General features: G+C 40.5%; 1 protein-coding gene across 2 annotated transcripts in view; it reads left to right on the top strand.

The window, feature by feature from the left end:
• The window catches only part of NEK9 (NIMA related kinase 9), a 37998-nt gene that overhangs the window by 7169 nt on the left and 9621 nt on the right, over positions 1-21208 (top strand). For both annotated transcript variants that reach the window (XM_029238539.1, XM_029238538.1), the window contains exons 6-18: positions 1518-1649; positions 3472-3582; positions 4632-4696; positions 6998-7048; positions 7504-7696; positions 9343-9487; positions 10114-10314; positions 11198-11244; positions 12425-12580; positions 14385-14493; positions 15001-15162; positions 18857-19027; positions 19743-19802. In XM_029238539.1, the coding sequence (XP_029094372.1) occupies positions 1518-1649; positions 3472-3582; positions 4632-4696; positions 6998-7048; positions 7504-7696; positions 9343-9487; positions 10114-10314; positions 11198-11244; positions 12425-12580; positions 14385-14493; positions 15001-15162; positions 18857-19027; positions 19743-19802 (1603 nt within the window). The remainder of the gene's footprint in view (positions 1-1517; positions 1650-3471; positions 3583-4631; positions 4697-6997; positions 7049-7503; positions 7697-9342; positions 9488-10113; positions 10315-11197; positions 11245-12424; positions 12581-14384; positions 14494-15000; positions 15163-18856; positions 19028-19742; positions 19803-21208) is intronic.

Raw genomic sequence — 21208 nt, 5'->3', positions numbered from 1 at the left:
CCGCCAGGGAATTCCTCCCGACGTAGTTTTTTTCTTTTCCTTTCCTGCACTGTGAGATATAACTGTACCCCCTAAATTTTGCACACTTTTCTCAATATTTTTACAAGTTCTCCATACTTCTAAAGCAAGTCTTCAGGAGTCTCTTTCCTGGACCCACTGTCATTTACATGCTCAGGTGTTTTTTCAAGAGCCATTGTCCACATAACAGCTCTGACATCATTGGCCTTTCCAACACTGACTAGAGACTTTTCTAAAAGCAATAAAATACTTTACCATTTTTTCCAGCCTAGGATCTTTAGTAGATTTCACTTTATCTCTCATTTAATGTTTGTTCTTAGGGTGTTAGACATCTCTGTGTTTCCTTTGAGTTTTTTCTGGTTCAGAAACCCTATATTACAAATAAAGGCTGATGCCCAAAGAACAATCTCATCTTTAATATGATACACAGTCTGAACCGCAGAGCTCCCTTCTCACCTGATCCTATGAAAGACCATTTGTAAAGAGTAGACATAAGCTGATCTTTAAAGACAGTGATCCTTTTAGGACTTATAAAACCCAGTTGTTACTCTTCTGGTTTCACAATGCTTTGTCTTTAAAAGAACTTGAAAATGTAAACTAATAAAATTAATTTTGTCCTGATGATTATTTTTGATAATGTTGAGATGTGCCTACAAGCAATCTAGAAATATCCAAGGATACTGATAGCCAAGGTTGGGAGTCGGCTTCAGGGACTCAGTTTGCTTGTATGACGGTGTCATATTGAGTTTCTGAGGAAGTAGTCATGTTGTTGCATGGATTTTTCTCATCAAGAGTAATCCGATAAAACCAAGATTTAACTTTTTTAACCCAGTTAAATGCAAAGAAGGAACGATATGTAAGCCATCTGAAAAACTGCTTTGCCTTGCTGCTGAAAGATGGCTGTCAGTTTTATTAGAATTTCCAGGGTACTCATTGTCTCTCATCTTGGGAGAGGCATGACCTCCATTTAGGGCATTTTTTTTCCTTCCAACACATTCTTGAACTCAGAAGGTCTTTTTAAATTTGGAAGAAATTCACTAGCTGTGTTAGTATTACAAATGTTAAATTGAGCCATTTACAAAGTTTCACTACTATGCGTTTCAGTTAGAACTTTTAACCTGTTTATTCAATTACCATCTCTGCACTACCAGTTTTTTTTTTTTCCATTAGTGAACTTTTACCAAGTATGCTTTTTATAAAGTCTGTGAAGTCTTAAGTGGGTCTTGAATGCCTAAATCCTCTGTGATCCAGGAATCACAGAGCTTTTCTGTCTCCCAAATTACCATAGGTCTTTACCACAGAGATTGGCCCAAGAGATCTGATATGAATAAGATTTCTCCTCATAGTGGCATCATCTCATAAAAACCATTTTGGGATATGCTGATGAATGTTTTGTAATTGTTATCACTAGTTCTAGGAAATTTAATTTAGTTGTTGAAATATTAATATAGTTACCTCAGAAAAGAAGTTATTCTTTGATTGCTTTCTTTGTTGTTCAGCTTGTGGGAACTCCATATTACATGTCTCCAGAGCTCTGCCAAGGAGTTAAATACAATTTCAAGTCTGATATCTGGGCAGTGGGCTGTGTCATTTTTGAACTGCTTACGCTAAAGAGAACGTTTGATGCTACAGTAAGTTGATGTATTATCCCTGCATTGTCCTTGCAAATGGTACAGCTTGGTTGAGAGAATCAGCTTTATCCCTGAGCTTCTGATTTCTTGAACAGAAATCAGCTGTAGGAAAAATAACCAGTATTCAGGCACTGGCTTAGTAGTGTATTACTAAAATTCTATAGACAAGATTTATTTCCAACTTGAATTCCCCACTGAAATAATCATAATCAAGTAGTTTGAGCACGGTCCTTGAATCTGTTGACTATAATTTTAAAACTGGCTCTAGGATCGACTGTGTGATGCAGCAATTTAGATAAGCTATTTCATTTCTTACGCTTCAGCTACATCATTTTATAAAAGCTAAGGCAAGTTATATAATACTGATTAAAGTGTTTTGATCTTTTTTATGAAAAATTACACCCTGACTCTTACTAAAGATTGCTACTGTTTTATAAACAACAAATCCCTTTAAGTCTCTTTTCTTTTCCTCTTAAGTAAAGCCCAGTATAAAGCAGTGCTTGCCAAACTTTAATATACATAGGAAATCACCTGGGCATCTTGTTAAAATGCAGACTCTATTTTAGTGTGTCTGGAGCTAGGCCTGATATTCTGCATTTCTGACAAACTCCCAGATGATGCCGATGCTACTAGTCCATGGGTCACAATTTGAGTAGCAGAAGTGGATTCACATCCAATATCCTCTACAAACCAGATGTGAGAACTTAGGCAAATCACTTCATGTCTTTAATCCTCTATTCCATTAGCTATAACAAGGGAAAAAATACATATTCCTCTCATAGAGATGCTCTGCTAATGTATATGAAAATGCAAATATAAGATAATGCAGAATTCTTTGGCCTTTTATGAGACCTGTTTATTTTTCTAAGTGCTGAAGTTTATTCTGATCTATCATCTAGTTTTCTTAAATAACATAGTGGAAAGAAAATGAGTTTTGGAGTCAGATAGACTTTGGTTGAAATTATGGCTCCATTTTTACTATCCGTGTAGTCTTGGGCAAGTTACTTTACGTCTCTGAATTGGTAATGATAACCTTGCATGGTGTTTGTTTGCAAGGGTTAAAAAACATTATATGTGCAACTTATGTTTCTGTTGGTCTCAGTAAAGGTGGTGGTGGCACTGTTATAATAATTTCTTATCATTATGAACTTATTATTCATTGCCTTGTCTATTACAGCAGAGTATCACCTGTATAACCATTATTCGGATATATAAATTAGGAGGCAAATTAGTTGGCAAAGGACATACTTAAAGCCAAGGAGCATAGCTAACCTTGCTTTCCTTTTTCTTAGGATTCAGTTGAAGGGTCAGATTATAATATACTCTGAGTATTATTCTATTGGTCGCATATTATTCTATTGGTCGCATATTATTCTATTGGCTCCATGTTGGCCAGTTGGCTTCATTCTCTGACAGCAGTGATGCATCCCTAACCATTTCTTTTTTTTTTTTTTTTTGCGGTACGCGGGCCTCTCACTGTTGTGGCCTCTCCCGTTGTGGAGCACAGGCTCCGGACACGTAGGCTCAGCGGCCGTGGCTCACGGGCCTAGCCGCTCCACGGCATGTGGGATCTTCCCGGACCGGGGCACGAATCCGTGTCCCCTGCATCGGCAGGCAGACTCTCAACCACTGCGCCACCAGGGAAGCCCCCCTAACCATTTCTTGCTGATATATACCAACGGTTGTAAAAAGAAGTCAGACCTAATTCAGAACTATTGCCATTTCTTTATATGATAGTCACAGGCATCTCAAAGCCCCTACTAGTAGATTATAATGTCATCTTTATATAACCAAGGACAATACAATAATCATTTTCTCATAGAACCCACTCAACTTGTGTGTGAAGATTGTACAAGGAATCCGGGCCATGGAAGTTGATTCTAGCCAGTACTCTTTGGAACTGATCCAAATGGTCCATGCATGCCTTGACCAGGTAAGTGTGACTTAACATATTGATTTCAGTTCAGTGCTTTCCCTTCCAGCCTCAGTGTTTGGAGTATGGCATAGATGAACCTGCACAAAACCACATCCACTTCCCCAGGGTAGGATGTATTTGGGGCTGTATCCGGGAGAATAGGCATTGGCAATTCATGATAGTTGTTTGCTTCAGCCAACAAATTCTTCCTTTACTAATTTGCGAAATGAATTTACCATCTAAATTGTGCTCCCCTTTTTATGATCAAGATTAATTTTTTAAAATTGATTTTATAAAATAATAGAGGTAATTTAGAATTCCTAATGTGCAGAATGTGTACAGTTCTAAATGTCACAGTTGCCTTGCAGTGCAGCTCTAGGTCAGTATTATTCAAAGGTGGTCCAGGAACCACAGGCGTTAGAATCGCCAGGGGATGGGGGAGTTTTACAAGAAGAAAATGAAGATTCCTGGGCCCCACCCCAGACTGACTGGATCAGAATCTCTGTGGATAAAGCCCAGAAATCTTTATTTGTAACAGGCACTCCAGGAGATTCTTATGTACTATGTATACTGAAATTTGAGAACCACTGCCCTGACAGTCAAAACAAGTGAGGAAGGTACATTCTCATTCACATATAAGTGTTGATGATAGTGAGCATGAGGCATAGAATGTGACATAAGAAATAGGTTTTTTGAAACAGAAGGATGGTATATAGTGATCTTTGAATAACAAACCTCCAGGCTTCTAAGAGGAAGTAAAATGCGTCTTTAAATCCCATTTTGCCCATTCCATTTATTTATTTAAATATTTATTTTGGCTGCACCAGGTCTTCGTTGTGACGTACAGGATCTTCATTGCGGCATGTGGGCTTCTTAGTTGGGGCACATGTATTCTTAGTTGTGGCATGCACACTTCTTAGTTGCAGTATGCATGCAGGATCTAGTTCCCCAACCAGGGATCAAACCCAGTCCCCTGTATTGGGAGCATGGAGCCTTACACACTGGACCACCAGGAAGTCCCCTGCGCATTCCCTTTAAGTTAAAACTAACCCATTGATACTTTTTAGGATCCTGAGCAGAGACCCACTGCAGATGAACTTCTGGATCGCCCCCTTCTCAGGAAACGCAGAAGGTAAAGAGCAAAGAAGTTGCTTCATTTCCTTTCTGTAGATGGCTGACTATTAGAAGCCTGACCAGAGTACTACAAAGAGAGGGTGGTGTTTCCTGACTTTGCCACTCTGCTGCTATTTTCTTCCAACATCTCTGCTTTCATTGCTTGATGTAGTTCCTGACTTTCAGCTCCTTAACCTGTGCTACTTTGTTCTAAATAAATACTGATGAGACCCTGGAGCCCTTCACTCCTCCCCATCTTCTGTGAGTTCTAATCTAGAGTTTGGGCACTAGAGTGTAGTAATTAAGAGAGGAGGGCTCCGGACTCAGACATCCTTATGTTTGTATCTGAGTTGTGTCATTATCTTTGTCAAGTTATTTAACATCTCTGCCCCTTCGTTTTCTCTATAAAGTGAGGTAGGGTGAGGATTAAAGGAGGTAATGCATATAAAGTGCTCAACATATAAAGCCCAGGGCCTGGCACAAGGTGCTCAACAATTGTTGGATAGTAGCATGGGTTTGGACCAGGCCTTTGCTTTTTAGTGCATTTGTTTAGATGGTAGATTGCAATTGGAGGGGTCCTCTTCAGATACCTTTTGCCCATTTCCTGTAGTCGAGGTTGATTGATTCCTGACAGGTTATTTCCTGAGGTTTATTTAGTGTTAAAGATCTCTAGAGGTAGGAAGAAGGTCCTTTATCCCTCATTTTTTGTAGGAGGCTTCAAACCCTAACTCAGAGGAAGAGGTATTCTTCATCCTTGTTAAATGCTCTAGTCTCTGTTTCATCCTGTTATACTATTTTTTTTTTCTGTTATACTATTTTTGCCTAACAACCCTTCTTCCTCCTCTACCAGTTCTTTGTTTTTGAATCTTCCCAATATTCAAACATGTACTGTGCTCTTTTTCAAGTGTTGCCCTTAGATGCATTAAGTGATACCTAATTCCATAATCTCTGCTGTTTGGTCAGCAACCTTTATTCTGTTGTATTAAATTAATCTTTTTCTGGTTCTCCAGCCAGTGTTTTAGTGCATAGAATTATGTATAATACTCCAGATGCAGCACTGTAACCTTCCATTTATGTTCTTTTCGTATTCAGGCAATATCACCCTTTAGGGCTGGTTAAGCATATTCTAATTCTTTATCTGGCTTATTTTCCAACAATATATTCACTGTTTAAATCTCTTATTTAAATATTGCCATTGATAATGCAATTTTTATTGAGAGAGGTGGAGATTTACATGTAGTACTTTGTTAGAACTTTGTTCTTTGATGGAAAAACAGAAGACAAAGAGCTTTCGAGATAAAGCACAGACACAGGGAATTGTGGAAGTATTCAGGAAGCACTAAGTCCTGTTTGGCTAGAGGTTCTAGACCTGGCGTTCTCAATAGCAACACCTCAGGAACTTTAAAGAAAATGCTGGTTCTTAAGCACCACCCCAGGTCTTCAGCTATAATTGATTTAGGCAGAATGAGAACCCTGAGTTAGCACATGGGAGTGGATACAGGGAAGGAAGGCTGGAAAGGTAGGCAGAGAATGTTGAATGCCAGATGAAGGAATCTGTGCTTTATTCAAGGAATAGTACGGAAGTGTTGGTTATTTATGAGAGGGCAGTTCATGTGGGGAGAGATGCGCCTTAGGAAGAGTTATTTAGCAGTAATAATATCAGTGTTAAATCAGTATAGGACTGATTAAAGTGGATTGAAACTGTGGTGAGACCAATTAGGTGCTACCACAGCCCAGTTGGGAAGTAAAGCTGCCCAGAACCAAGGTGGTGAGACTGGGAAGGAGACGTGAGTGAAAGGGCATTGTATAAGTAGAATCTATAAAACTTGAATATTGAAGAAAGGAAGACATCTGAGTCCAAAATCACTGAAGTTTTAAACCTAGTTCACTGGGAGAATAGAGGGTGCCAGTTATAGAATTAGGAGAGTCAGAAAAAAAAGCTGTATTGGAGAAAGACAATGAGCTAAGCTTTAGAGATGTTGAGTTCAGGGAGTCAGTGGGCAGACTAAAGGAAGATGTCAGCAGGTTCCTAAAACGAGCATCAGAGGTTCTCAAGGCTCTCTGGTCCAGCCTGGAACATTCCTCAGAGACAGAAAGCAAATGGCCCCAGACTGCTGTCCCCCTTGTATTTAATGAATTGTCTAATGCTAGGCCTATAGAACTGTTTCAGTTGTATCGAAGTACTTTCTTAAAAGTATTGTAACATTGTGGGAGACATATGGTTTATAGAAGATTAAGTCTGTGAAAGGTTTTAAAGAGACACTAGTGCAATATAGGAACCTATTATTTCTCTCATGTATCTTTGCTTTTCTTTTGGTAGAGAGATGGAGGAAAAAGTCACACTGCTTAATGCACCTACAAAGAGACCAAGGTAATGCTCAAGAGACTCTTGAAAAGTAATATATCTTAAATTACCACCAGGGGGTCTTTCTTTCTTGGGTCTGGACATTGTTTGATCCCAGTAAGAAGCCTTTGGCATCCTTTCAGAAGCCAACATCTGCTTAAATGTCAAATAGTCATTTCAGAGAAAAGGAAAGCTATAATTTTACCCTCATGCTAAAGTGGACATCATTATCATGATGAATGTTGAAAAGTTGAAAAGTGTAGGTGTTATGGATCAGACTGCTATCTGATCTGGCTGAGCTGTGATGAAGCCTTAAGGCAGGAATTGCAAAGCCTCCTATGTTAGAGGGTTGAAATAAGTCGTCGAGAAAGAACATACTTTCTCATACCATAATTGGCAGTTCTCAGGGAAAAGAAAGGAAGCATTTTTCCTTGATATAATTTTTATGTTAAATGTTCCTTTGTTCTGGGGGTTGTCGTCAGGTCAAGCACTGTGACTGAAGCACCCATTGCTGTGGTAACATCCCGAACCAGTGAAGTCTATGTTTGGGGTGGTGGGAAATCCACTCCCCAGAAACTGGATGTCATCAAGAGTGGCTGTAGTGCCCGGCAGGTGTGTGCAGGGAATACCCACTTTGCTGTGGTCACAGTGGAGAAGGAACTATACACCTGGGTGGTAAGTGAAAGCTACGTACTTTAGAACAGTGACGTGCACCTCATTGTTTACTGGGCCCAGGCTGTCTAAGAATTTTGTTGGTTGAACATGTGCTGCAGAAGTGGCAGCATGGGATGATGGAATGTAAGCTCCTTTGAGAGTAGGGATTTTGTCTGTTTAGTTCACTGATGTATCCCCAATGCCTGGTACATGTTAGGTCGCTTATAAATGTTTTTTGAGTGAATGAATAAAAGAGAGAGAAAGAAAGAGAGAAAGAATTAAAAGGCTTGGACTCAGGAGATTGGATTCTCATTTACCACTGGGTGATTTCAGAAGGTCACTTAATTACTCTGTTCTATTACCATGCATTTCAGAGCAACTCATACCTGTGAAATAGCTTTGTAAACAAATGAAGCAGTGTACCATGTCAGGAGAATTCTAAGACTTCCATCAGTGATTGAAGATGGAATATCTTGAGTAGAATTTTCCTTTGTTCCCCTCTAGATTCTATCCTCTCTTTCACCTAGAACAAACTGCCTATATTTGCTATCTCTTTTCTTATCTCCCACTCATTCCTCAATCACCTACAGTGCAGCTTCCATCCCTCCACTCAATTGAAACTACTCTTGACAAAATGACCTATAAATTGTGAAAATAAAACAGATAAGTACACTTGAGTCCTTGCTTGATCTCCTGTAGTATTTGACATAGTTGGTCACTCCCTCCTTGAAGCCTGGTCTTCCCTTGGCTTCCGCAAGAGCATGTTCTCTTGACTTTGCTCCTGTCTCTTCTGCTGTACCTTCTCAGGCTCACTTCAGGCCGCTTTTTCTTTACCCGACCTTGTCTTATCTTAGGTTCTCAGTTCTCCCCACTCTTCCTCCTTCCTGAGGGAGCTCATTTTTTCCAGTAGTTTCAGATAACTTCTCCATGAGGACAGGCTTTATCCCCAGTGTGTAACAGAGTAGACACTCAACTATTGATTGATAGAAAGAATGAGTGATTTGGCCTCTGTTATAGAGTTTTAACTTGCTGTTATTTCCTAAAATCCTCTCACTTAAAGAACTAGCTTCTGGGGGGCTGCCAGAGGTGGATTGAAATTAGTGCCTTAAAAAACATTTGTGTAAGGACTTACAGTTGAGTTATTGAATGGGAAGAATTACTTGTATCTTTAGAACTGTTGAAAAGTCATGTAGGACTATTCTCAGTGCTTTACAGCAGCGTCTTTGATGTTACCAGATTCCTTATGACTGTTACGTATTTCAGGGAAACTGTGACCAAAATTTGTAAAACTTTTATAAGGATTTCCAAGAGGCTGTACTCCTGTAAAAAAACAATCAAATTAGACTACGTAAAGAATTTTTTCATCATCACCCATAATTAAATAGACAGTTCACCTTAGACTTGAAGAAGAAAGACAAAATTGAGAATGGGTCCTTTTAAGGCCCGATGGATATCAGCCTGGATACTTTAAAAATCTTTATCTGTTGGCAGGGGTTTTTTACTATCTACCATTAAAAGGTTTAATCCTCTTACCTTTTTTTTTTTCCCGTTTCTATATTTCCAACTGATTTTTTTCCTACTGTTTTTCTTAATAAGTGATACTACAGATTAGATTAAAGATTTGGCGTGAAAAGTTTAAAACTTCACAAGACCTATTTATTTCACAGAACATGCAAGGGGGTACTAAACTCCATGGTCAGCTGGGCCATGGAGACAAAGCCTCCTACCGACAGCCAAAGCATGTGGAAAAGTTGCAAGGCAAAGCTATCCGTCAGGTGTCATGTGGCGATGATTTCACTGTCTGTGTAACAGGTAAGCCAGCAGCAGAAAGCACCCAGGTGCATTTAATGTGGGGTATTTTAGTTAATTCTATGCAGTTTTAGTTGGGATTTTACAACGGAAGACAGCATCCAAAGAACCAAAGACAGTGAGCAAATATTATACACATTAATAACAACATGCCCAACTTGCTATAGCATTAGAGTAGTGATGAGCAAGGAGAAGGCAGGTGGATAACAGAGAAGAGGTGGGATTAGGAGAAATATATCATATGTCCCAGTTGTGGGGGGAGCAGAAATAACCTCACTACCTAGTCAGGTGTAGATAACGCTGAGTCAGGAATTAGGAGCTCAGATTTAGTTTGGGTCTTGCCATTACTCACTTTATGATGTGTAAAATAGAGATGGCCCCGGTAAAATTTTAAGCCTCTTTAATATATCATCCCACCATTCTTTTTTTAACTGTTACTGTAACAGTACACATGACCCCCTAAATACCAACAACTCTAGGCTTGATAGACAGTCTGTCAGATTTCTCTGATATAATCATCCCATGTGAGCTCATTGGCTGAGGTCATCCTCATTCCAGCCCTGCCCAGCTTTCTGATGGGACAAAATAAGTCATTCCTTTGATGGGTTCTGCTTTCCTTCCTTTCACAGATGAAGGTCAGCTCTATGCGTTTGGATCTGACTATTATGGCTGCATGGGCATGGACAAGATTGCTGGCCCTGAACTATTAGAACCCATGCAGCTGGACTTCTTCCTGAACAATCCAGTGGAGCAGGTCTCCTGTGGAGATAATCATGTGGTGGTTTTGACACGAAGCAAAGAAGTCTACTCTTGGGGCTGTGGTGAATATGGTAGGTGTAGCCTTGACTCTGTCCACTTATTCCCAGGCGGACAGCCTGACCTCTTGCTTGTGTGCCTCTAAACACATCATGCAGCCTCTATCTGAGAAGTGTCAGTTCAGTAAAAGAGAATCTTTTTTGTTTTTTGGCTGCGTTGGGTCTTCGTTGCTGCGCGCGGGCTTTCTCTAGTTGTGGCGCGCGGGGGCTGCTCTCCATCGCGGTGCGCGGGCTTCTGATTACAGTGGCTTCTCTTATTGCGGAACATGGGCTCTAGGTGTGTGGGCTTCAGTAGTTGTGGCACGCGGGCTCAGTAGTTGTGGCTCGCAGGCTCTAGAGTGCAGGCTCAGTAGTTGTGGCGCACGGGCTTAGTTGCTCCATGGCATGTGGGATCTTCCCAGACCAGGGCTCGAACCCATGTCCCCTGCATTGGCAGGCAGATTCTTAACCACTGTGCCACCAGGGAAGTCCAGTAAAAGAGAATCTTATAGACTATTTTCATTGGGAAGGAAGCATTCATTTTATTTTATTTTTTTAAGTTGAGGGGTACAGTAGATTTGATTTGATTTGATTTCTTTCTTTTTTATTTATTTATTTATTTGGTTGCACCGGGTCTTAGTTGCAGCAGTTGGGCTCCTTAGTTGCTGCTTGCCGGCTCCTTAGCTGCAGCACGTGGGCTCCTTAGTTGTGGCTCGCGGGCTCCTTAGTTGCAGCTCGCCAGCTCCATAGTTGTAGCATGCGAACTCTAAGTTGCAGCATGCACATAGGATCTAGTTCCCTGACCAGGGATCCAACCCGGGCCCCCTGCATTGGGAGCGCAGAATCTTATCCACTGCACCACCGGGGAAGTCCCTGGAAGCCCTCATTTTAATGATTTTCTTTCTTATGTGTGTCTCAGGAAGGCTGGGTTTGGATTCCGAAGAGGATTATTATACACCACAAAAGGTAAAATCAGAGGCAACTTCTTCCTAGAGCCTATCTAGGTCACACAGACTCCAGTAATATGTCCTCTTTACCTGACTCCTCATATCAAGGTGTTTATCCCTGAAATATTTCCTATCTGGGAGACTGACAATCCGGGATTCCTAATTTAGCACTATGTGGTCTTGTCATCTGACTAAATCTTAAAGAGTTGCGAAAGAAGATGCAGCCACTGTGGACACTCTGGAGTCACATCTTGCTTGGGGATGAGCACTAAAATCAGAATGTATAGCGAAAAAGTCACATCAAGCTAAACACACCCTGGATGGGAAATATTGGAAAGCAATAGAGTATCCCTTAACCCAGCACAGCCATTTCCCTTCCCCTTTCCACAGTTGGATACCAAATGAAGTAGGTGTTTGTATTTAGGGGTCATATTGTATGAAATGTAATATCTAATTCCTCTCAGTACTGCAAGAGCTGGCACTGTGAGAGCTGGCATGGGAGCTGAAACAAGCAGAGAGAGCACGGTCACATGCACCCTAGGACACAGGCTCACCCACTGTTCACTATTAACAATGTTTATTTACATTTTAAAAATTAACATATATCTGTGGGACCATTCTCAATCAATAGGATTCACAGTTATTCCTCTTCTTCTGAAAAGACTATAGGAGAAGGTTTGAGGTTTGAGTTTTCAGGTTTCACAGACATCCATCATGTCCCCCCACCATTCTTCAGCCCTGTCTAGTTAGCTGCAGAGGGATGTGAGCCTTCAGAAGTCTTGGCTGCTGCCTCAATCCTTGGTCACCTCACTTATTATATGACCAGACTGGCACCCCACAGGGCTACTGAGTTTCTTCTATAACTATCATGGGATCTCTGCATCTCAGAGGACTAAATCATTAATAGATCGAAGCTTCTCTTTTCCCAGTGTTTTCTGAGAAGTCTTCCTAAGTAGGACCTATTGCTAAAACTTTTAGCTGACCTGGAATTGCCTTCTTTTACTTTATTATAAAAGTTGAGCTCCTTGTTGAAAACAGTAGCCTCTAAGCTTCGGGGCAAATCTGAAGAAAATAGAGCAACCTTTATTTCCCTGTAGTCATTCTGCTAAATGCAGAGCATCATTTTTGAAAGAATTTGAGGGTTTTTCCCTAATACAAGTTATGTCTGGGAGATTTTCTGATTTTTTTTTTTCTTGCAGGTGGATGTTCCCAAGGCCTTGATTATTGTTGCAGTTCAATGTGGCTGTGATGGGACATTTCTGCTGACCCAGTCAGGCAAAGTGCTGGCCTGTGGACTCAATGAGTTCAACAAACTGGGTCTGAATCAGTGCATGTCTGGAATCATCAATCATGAAGTGAGTACCCCGTTTGGTATCCTAAGTACATCATCGGAACTTCTCTAGGTTGGAATTTCTTTGGAAATGCTATTATTGGTTTGTGACTGTGGAATTTGACTTAAGAATAAAGTGACGATCTCACAGACATTATGTCCAGTAAAGTAGCCAGCCACAAAAGTGTACATACTATATGATGCCCATTATATGAAGTTTAAGAACAGGCAAAATTAACTTATGATGGCAAAAGTCAAAACAGTGGTTGCTTCTGGGAAGAGGGGCATAGGTGTTAACAGAAAGAGTAGGAGGGATCCTAGGGTGATGGAAATGGTCTATATCTTGATCTGGATGGTAGTTTTACATTTATATACCTTTAGAAAAATGTATCAAGCTGTACAATATTGTATAGTATGTTATACCTCAATAAATAAATTGATTACAATCAGTGACGGAATTCAAATTCTACCTTATCACTGAAGTAGATACAAGAAAATTAACATTATGAAAAGAAACATTTTTCCATGTATCACCTCTCTAGGGAGTTTTTATGATTACTCTCAAATCACTGATCCTATACAGGCTTATTATTACCATTCCCCTCCTTCAAGAATGTCATAAATTCGCCACTGATTAAGTACTAGTCCCCTCTTTGTGTTAGTATGATGAGTTTTTGTCATTTTCTAAAGAGTCATATTGAGACAAGTTTGCTATCTCAATGGAAAAGGTAAGAATTAATTTTTAAGGGCTTCCCTGGTGGCGCAGTGGTTGAGAGTCCGCCTGCCGTTGCAGGGCACACGGGTTCGTGCCCCGGTCCGGGAAGATCCCACACGCCGCAGAGCGGCTGGGCCTGTGAGCCATGGCCGCTGAGCCTTTGCGTCCGGATCCTGTGCTCTGCAACGGGAGAGGCCACAACAGTGAGAGGCACGCGAACCAACCCCCCCCCCAAAAAAAAAAGAATTAATTTTTAAGCAATCTCTAAAGTAGTGATTGTGAAATGGGAGAGTGCAAATTTGGAGCAGGTCTGGGGAGGGTGTCCATGTACTTTGAAAAGGCGTATTCAGAATTACCATTACTTGATTTGGGTTTTGTTACAACATTGTGTTTGTTGTGAAATTTTAAACTTACATGGGAAGATTTATTTTTATGCTAATCTAAAGGGGAAAAAAAAAAAAACAAGGGCTTCCCTGGTGGCGCAGTGGTTGAGAGTCCGTCTGCTGATGCAGGGGACACGGGTTCGTGCCCCGGTCCGGGAAGATCCCACATGCCGCGGAGCGGCTGGGTCCGTGAGCCATGGCCATTGAGCCTGCGCGTCCGGAGCCTTTCCTCCGCAATGGGAGAGGCCACAACAGTGAGAGGCCCGCGTACCGCAAAAAAAAACAAAAAAAAAGGAACGTGGTTTTTAACAAGTTGAGAATATTGTAGGTAAAATTAGATCACAGTAAACTGATGGGCTGGACAGAGTCTTCAGGATTTTAATTCCTTCCCCTGCTTTTGTTAGGTATGTAGAGTGTATAACCAAGACAAAAGTCAATGATTCTACCCTTATATAGATGCCTTCTGGGATGGAGAGTTCATGTTGTGCATACCCTAATTTAGGAATCTTAAAACTTCTGTGGTCAGAAAGTCCTGTCTCATACTAAATTCTCTGATTACATATTGAGCTTATTTCTTCGTTTATTCTATTGGAGATGAAAAGCTACCTGGCACCTTCTTAATAACATGATTTGCTTGAAAGGCCTTTTGATCACCACGACAACATTTTCAGCCTGTTTCCCCTCCATTTTTTACTTCATGAGTCTTTGCTTTGTGTTCTACCTTGTTTCAGGCATACCACGAAGTCCCCTACACAACCTCCTTTACCTTGGCCAAACAGTTGTCCTTTTATAAGGTCCGTACAATTGCCCCAGGCAAGACTCACACTGCTGCTATTGATGGTGAGTTGATGTACGACTGTGTACACAGGCCTTAGTATTTCAGGCTCTTTTATTCTATCAGGTAGTAGCGCTTCTTAACTATATGTACACATTCTCCTGATTTCCCCCATCATCCAGTATTATTTCATTAACAAATTGGGCATTCAAATAAATGTTTTGTTGGTAATCATTATAAGTATATAATCAATACATTCCTTAATGAGAATACCACACCTATAATTTCTGGCAACTGCTATTTGTATTTAGCACCATCTATAAGTTTTCTAAGTTAAATAGTACCCATTTTCCACATTTAAAATAGAATATATAATATTGAATCACTTCCTGGGTCTAATTGGTCATAGTTCTAGATGCCCTAGCTGCCCTAGGTCCAGGATTGTGTAGCTAGCTTTATATTTGTATACTCTAACAACCAGAAGCTAGTCTATGGGACTCTGCATTGTCTGCATTTTCCCTCTGTTTCATGACCCATTTGTACCTGGTTATTTATTTTTGCTTCTGTCTCAGAGCGAGGCCGGCTGCTGACCTTTGGCTGCAACAAGTGTGGACAGCTGGGTGTTGGAAATTATAAGAAGCGTCTAGGAATCAACCTGTTGGGGGGCCCCCTAGGTGGAAAGCAAGTGATCAGAGTCTCCTGCGGTGATGAGTTTACCATTGCTGCCACTGATGGTGAGTCTGTACATGTTATTTCAGGCTTTCTGGATAGATGGCTATATTTTAATTTTTGCTTGCAAAAGAGGTGGACTGGTTATTTGTGTAGCTGGATCATATGTTTACTTTTTTATCTGTGTTAAATTGGTGGCCAACTTTTATGCCTATGGAGTTTCATTAACTTTTCATGTGTCCAACATAGTGATTGCTGTAAAAAGGTCAGATTTCTAGAAAATGGCAAGTTAGTACTCTTAAATCCCTGCTTTTTTTACTTTAACTTTTTTGGTACAATGTTTTAAGAATTATTAAATACTTATATATATACCTTGCCCAGTACCATGTTGGTTCCAGTAAATGTTGGGTGGCTAGAGAGGAGAACAACATAATTTAACCTTGTTCCTTGGTTGGGGTCAGCTGCACTGCAGTGATGTCTTTAGGGACTGCTAAGGCTTGAAGGGCTATATACCATGTGTTTCTCAACTTTCTGAATTGGTCTAATGGAATTTTCTTCTGTCTTTCCTCTCAGCTATTTCTTCTCCTCAGCATCCTGCTCCTATCACTTCTCTTCTTTTTTGCAGCTTCTGCTAGCCTTCACTCCCTTTCCTCTTTCTTGTGCTTTCTTTTTTTCTTTTTTCTCTCTTCCTGTATCACCTTCTAAACTCTCTTGATTTTTGTAGCCACTTCTTTCTTGTGACTAGTGAACAACAAAAAAACATATTTCATCTTCTTATCTTTTGACTCATTTTGGCTTTTTTTGTTATTGCTCATGCTCTGGGACGTCTTTGTTTTCTTTCAGTCTGTGTCTGTTACTTACACAAGAGAGGTCCAGCAATAGTGTCAGATAAGTGATCTGTTACCATATTTAATTAAGTGAACCAGCCTTCAGAGTAGCACGTTAACCTTCCCTGCTTGTCCCAAAACAAGTGGTTTTAGGGAACAGACTGGTTAGTTCAGGCTAGATAAATGGAAATGGTACCTAGAAAGACAGAATCAGGATGTCACTGAGGATTAAAAATAGTATAGCAAGTTCAGTAGCACTTTCTGACAGGTCCTCAGAGAGGTAATGTTTCTTCAGTATCTGTGTACTTCTCAAGTTAAACTTCAGAATGACGAGTATAGAATTAGACTCTGTGTCTGGGCATATTACCTGTTGATAAATGTTCCTCTACTCCTTTGAACTGTACTTGATCACCTCATTCACATAGCAGACATAAGCTGAGTGCCTACTATGCTCCAGGTCCTCCTTTAGGCTCTGGGACTATAGAAGTGAGTCTCAGTAAAAATAGAACCATTGTATGATCCAGCAATTCTACTCCTGGGCATATATTCGAAGAAAAGGAAAACAGTAATTCGAAAAGATACATGCACCCCAGTATTCATAGCAGTACTATTTACAATAGCCAAGACATGGAAGCAACCTAAGTGTCCATCAACAGATGACTGGATAAAGAAGATGTGGTACATATATACAGTAAATGGGATATTACCCAGCCATTAAAAAGAATGAAATTCTGCCATTTGCAACAATGTGTATGGACCTAGAGGGTATTATGTTTAGTGAAATAAGTCAGAGGATGGCAAATACTCTATGTTATCACTTACATGTGGAATCTAAAAAATGAAACAAATGGATGAGTATGACAAAACAAAAACAGACTTACAGAGAGAGTGAGAACAAACTAGTAGTTACCAGTGGGGAAGGAGAAGTGGGGCGGGGCAAGATAGGGATATGGGGTTAAAAGATACAAACTACTATGTATACCATAAATAAGCACCAAGAATATATTGAACAGCACAGGAAAATATAGCCATTATTTTATAATAACTTGAAATGGAATATAATCTATGAAAATATTGAATCACTATGTTGTATACCTAAACTAATATAATATTATAAATCAACTATACTTCAATTAAAAAAAAAAGTGACGGGGCTTACTGGTGGTGCAGTGGTTGAGAGTCCGCCTGCCAATGCAGGGGACACGGGTTCGTGCCCCAGTCTGGGAGGATCCCACATGCCGCGGAGCGGCTAGGCCCGTGAGCCATGGCCGCTGAGCCTGCGCGTCCGGAGCCTGTGCTCCGCAACAGGAGAGGCCACAGCAGTGAGAGGCCCGCGTACCGCAAAAAAAAAAAAAGTTTCAGAAAGCCCCTGTCCTCAGGGAACTCACAGTCTAGTAGGGTAGGGGAGACATACATATAGACAGATTAGTGCAGTCAGGTAGGTTCAGTGCCATGACTGTAGTATCTAAGTCTAAAGCCTGGAGTGTCCAGGGCACAATCCTCTCCCGTTTTTGTTTTTTTTTTTTAATATTTATTTATTCATTTATTTGGTTGCACCAGGTCTTAGTTGTGGCAGGTGGGCTCCTTAGTTGCAGTTCCCGAGCTCCTTGGTTGCGGCATGTGAACTCTTAGTTGTGGCATGCATGTGGGATCTAGTTCCCTGACCAGGGATAAAACCCAGGCCCCCTGCATTCGGAGCGCAGAGTCTTATCCACTGTGCCACCAGGGAAGTCCCTCTCCCTTTATTATCTAATTGAGCTTATTACCTTAAATCTTCCCTGTGCACTGATAGCTTTAATTACTGTACCTGACTTCTAGACTCACTGATTCAACAGTCCCTTGATTTGGATGTCTAAAGATAAAGTGGCTTTATAGCCCGGTCTTCCCAGGTTGGTCCTGATTCATGCCTAATGGGCATCTCAAACAAACTTACTGTATTCAAAATCAAATTTCCGATCTTCTTTTCAAACCTGTTCCTCCTGCAGCCTTCCTGTTTCAGAAAATGGCAGCTCTATCCTACACCCCACGTCCCATCCATTCACAAATTCTATAGATTATCCTCAGAATATATCCAACCACTTTTTACCATCTTCACTATTACAACTGATCTCCCTGCTTCCATCCTTGGGCCCCTGCAGTCAGTTCTCCTCATGGTAGCCTAGGGGATCCTTTTAAATACCTACTGTTCAGAATCTCTACTAGTTTCCTATCTCAAACAGTAAAAACCAAAGTCATTGGAATGGCCTGCATGACCCAGACTCTAGTCACCTCCTGACCTCTTCTGTGGCCACTGTCCCCTCCTTTACTTTGCTTCAGCTGCAGAGAACTTCCGTGTTGTGTTTGTGATACATACTTTGCACTTTGCTATTCCCTCTGCCTGGAAAGCTCTTCCCCTAGATATCCACCTGGTTCTCTCCCACTTCAATCAGGTCTCTGCTCAAGTATCAACAAGTACTTCTCTGACTACCCTGTCTAAAGTAATGATACCCTACTATTATTGTTTATTTCCACTTTTCTTTATTGTTTATCTTCCTTCTTAGCACTTAATGCTACCTGAAGTAATTTATTTATCAGTCTCTCCCCACTAGAATGTCAGTTCCACAAGGGCAGCAACTTTATTTTGTTCTCTGCTCTCTTCCTAGCACCTCAAGCAGTGCCTATCATGAAGTAGATGCCCAATAATTATTTGAATGAATGACCAAAAATGTTGAATGAGTGAATGAATGGATGGCAGCATGTAGGAGCGGTGGTCATTTTTACCTGGGTGGCATCAGGAGTTGTTTAGGCTTTATATAGGGGAATAAATAGCATTCCCTTGTTTTGTACATGGTGGAAAATCTTTTTAGCTCTAGGGCATAAAGATGGGGAACCCAAAAGAGTTGGGAAGCCAGTGTTCTGTTCAATTGTCTGCTGTTTAATTTTTTTTGTCTAGATAATCACATTTTTGCCTGGGGCAATGGTGGTAATGGTCGCCTGGCAATGACCCCCACAGAGAGACCGCATGGCTCTGATATCTGCACTTCATGGCCTCGGCCTATCTTTGGATCTCTGCATCACGTCCCAGACTTATCTTGCCGAGGCTGGCACACCATTCTCATTGTTGGTAAGGGCTCCATATGTGTTGGTTAGGATGGCTTTGACAGAGGATAGACCCACACCTAAGTTACTAATGGTCACATTCTGGCAAACAGAAGTGTCCTGAAGAAAAGAAGCTACTCGTGTAAGTCTTAATAATTGTCAGTGATACCATATCTAGTGGTAGGAATAGAACATTGTTTGCTGTCTTATGATAACATAAGGGCTCTGACCCCCTTGCGGTAGAATTTACTTCTAGTAGTCCACTAATTAGTTGATCTGTGCTCATGCTTTTGTGAGAAACATACAGTACAGCTTTAAAAAGAAACTAAATCATAACTGCCTCCTGCATAAAGATTCCTTTGTTATGAACAAATTATAAAGGTCTGTGTGAAGGTTTACAAGTTCATTCTTTAGGTCAGTGGTTCACAACCTTGGCTGCGCCTTAGAATCCCTTGAGGAGTTTTTAGAAATCCCATTGTCCTGACCAATTAAATCAGAACCTCTGGGGTGGAACCTAGGCATTGCTACTTTCTAAAGCTTCCCAGGTGATTCCAAAGAATAGTTAAGGTGGAGAATTGCTACATAGTTGAATATAGAGTAGCTATTGGTGCTTGGCTTATAATATTTTTATCTGGTATGAGAGATAGCAGTTATCTCCTAGATTAACTCCCTATCCTAGGCTGTCACTTTTCCTGTCTCTGGCTGTAAACAATGCTTACCTACTGAATATTTTTCCACAGAGAAAGTATTGAATTCTAAGACCATCCGTTCGAATAGCAGTGGTTTATCCATCGGAACTGGTAAGTAGCAGTATCTCAGGTACCAGTGGTTTTCTGAGGTGTGAGTCTTTGGGTTGAATTCCGTGCAGTCTCCCAAAAAAGGAAATAGGAAATATCTCTGGGAAATGAGGAATACAGTGATCAAGAGGGAAGGTCATAGTTTGGTAGATTTCACAATAAGTTATGACTTCTACATTGCGGTCAGAGGGAGAGTACATCTTTGCCACCACACATGTGGGAGTAATTACGTGGCTTGCCCAACATTGTATCGTGACTTACGTACTGTTCCTTTCCTTTCAATGCTAGGGGCTATGGGTTCTGTCTACCCTTTACTTCCATAGTGTTCCCAGGGGTATTCCAGTCTATAGAAGTAGTCCTTCAGAATAAGCCCTTAGAATTAAAAGTTGGCTGAACTTTCAATGTAGTTGGGAAAATCAGCCCAAACCTCTCTAATACTTTTCCTTTGGCTGCTTTCTTCATGGTTCTCTTATTTGGGGCCATGCTAGGAAATTGAATCTGTGTTCCTTCTGGTTTTCCATTTGCTAGGGTACCTGTAGTCTTTGATGTCTCAGAACTGGATTCTGATGTTTTGTGCAATCAAAACAGATGAAGACCCAGAATGAAAGCAGACTAATCCTCCAAAAAGACAGTTGAAAATCTGATCTAGACTTGTTGAGCTCTAGTTTACACAAACACACATCATACCTTTTATTAGTTTCCTTTAGTAACCCATTGCTCAGCATCTGTTTGTGCATATTAATATCTGTCACAAATGATAAAATACCTTTTTGCTAAGCACAGCTGTTATATTACAGCTCTGTTTTACTAGAACAGTATTTAAAGGAAAAACTTAAGATTAAAAGCACATGTCCATTGTCTGGAAAATATAAACTCTGTAAGGGCAACGATTTTTGTCTTTTTTATTCAATAATTTTATCCACATTGCCTAGAAGAATGCCTGGCAAATGGTAAATGCTCAGTAAATATTTGTTGGTTGACTATGTTATAACCATCCAATGGAATATTAAATGTGTTAAAATGAACAACATCTACAAATATTTCCATAATGTGAAATGTAAAAAGCAAGTTGCAGCAGACTACATGCCTTTTTATAAAGTTCAAAAACAAGCAAAATAAATAATATATTGCTTAAGGATACCTAAGTATGTGATAAAGTTTTTTTTTTTTTGCAAGAAGAATTGAAAAGTACAAAATTAATCAGAGTAGTTATATATAGGTAGGAGGCCAGAGAAGGAAGGAATTCACAAGGCAGATGGAGCAAAACAGGTATTATTCTTTTTCAGCCCTGTCCCATAGCTCTTTCTGCGATAATGGAAATGTTCTATGTCTGTGCTGTCCAGTGTAATAGCCACCAGCCACATGTGGCTGTTGAGCAGTTGAAAAGTGGCTCTTGCGACTGAGGAACT

This window comes from Monodon monoceros, unplaced genomic scaffold, assembly GCF_005190385.1.
Source record: "Monodon monoceros isolate NGI ecotype Baffin Bay Population unplaced genomic scaffold, NGI_Narwhal_1 Super_Scaffold_21, whole genome shotgun sequence".
Classification (NCBI taxonomy): Eukaryota; Metazoa; Chordata; class Mammalia; order Artiodactyla; family Monodontidae; genus Monodon; species Monodon monoceros.
The sequence above is the reverse complement of the archived record's forward strand: the minus strand, read 5'-3'. Positions and strand labels throughout refer to the sequence as shown.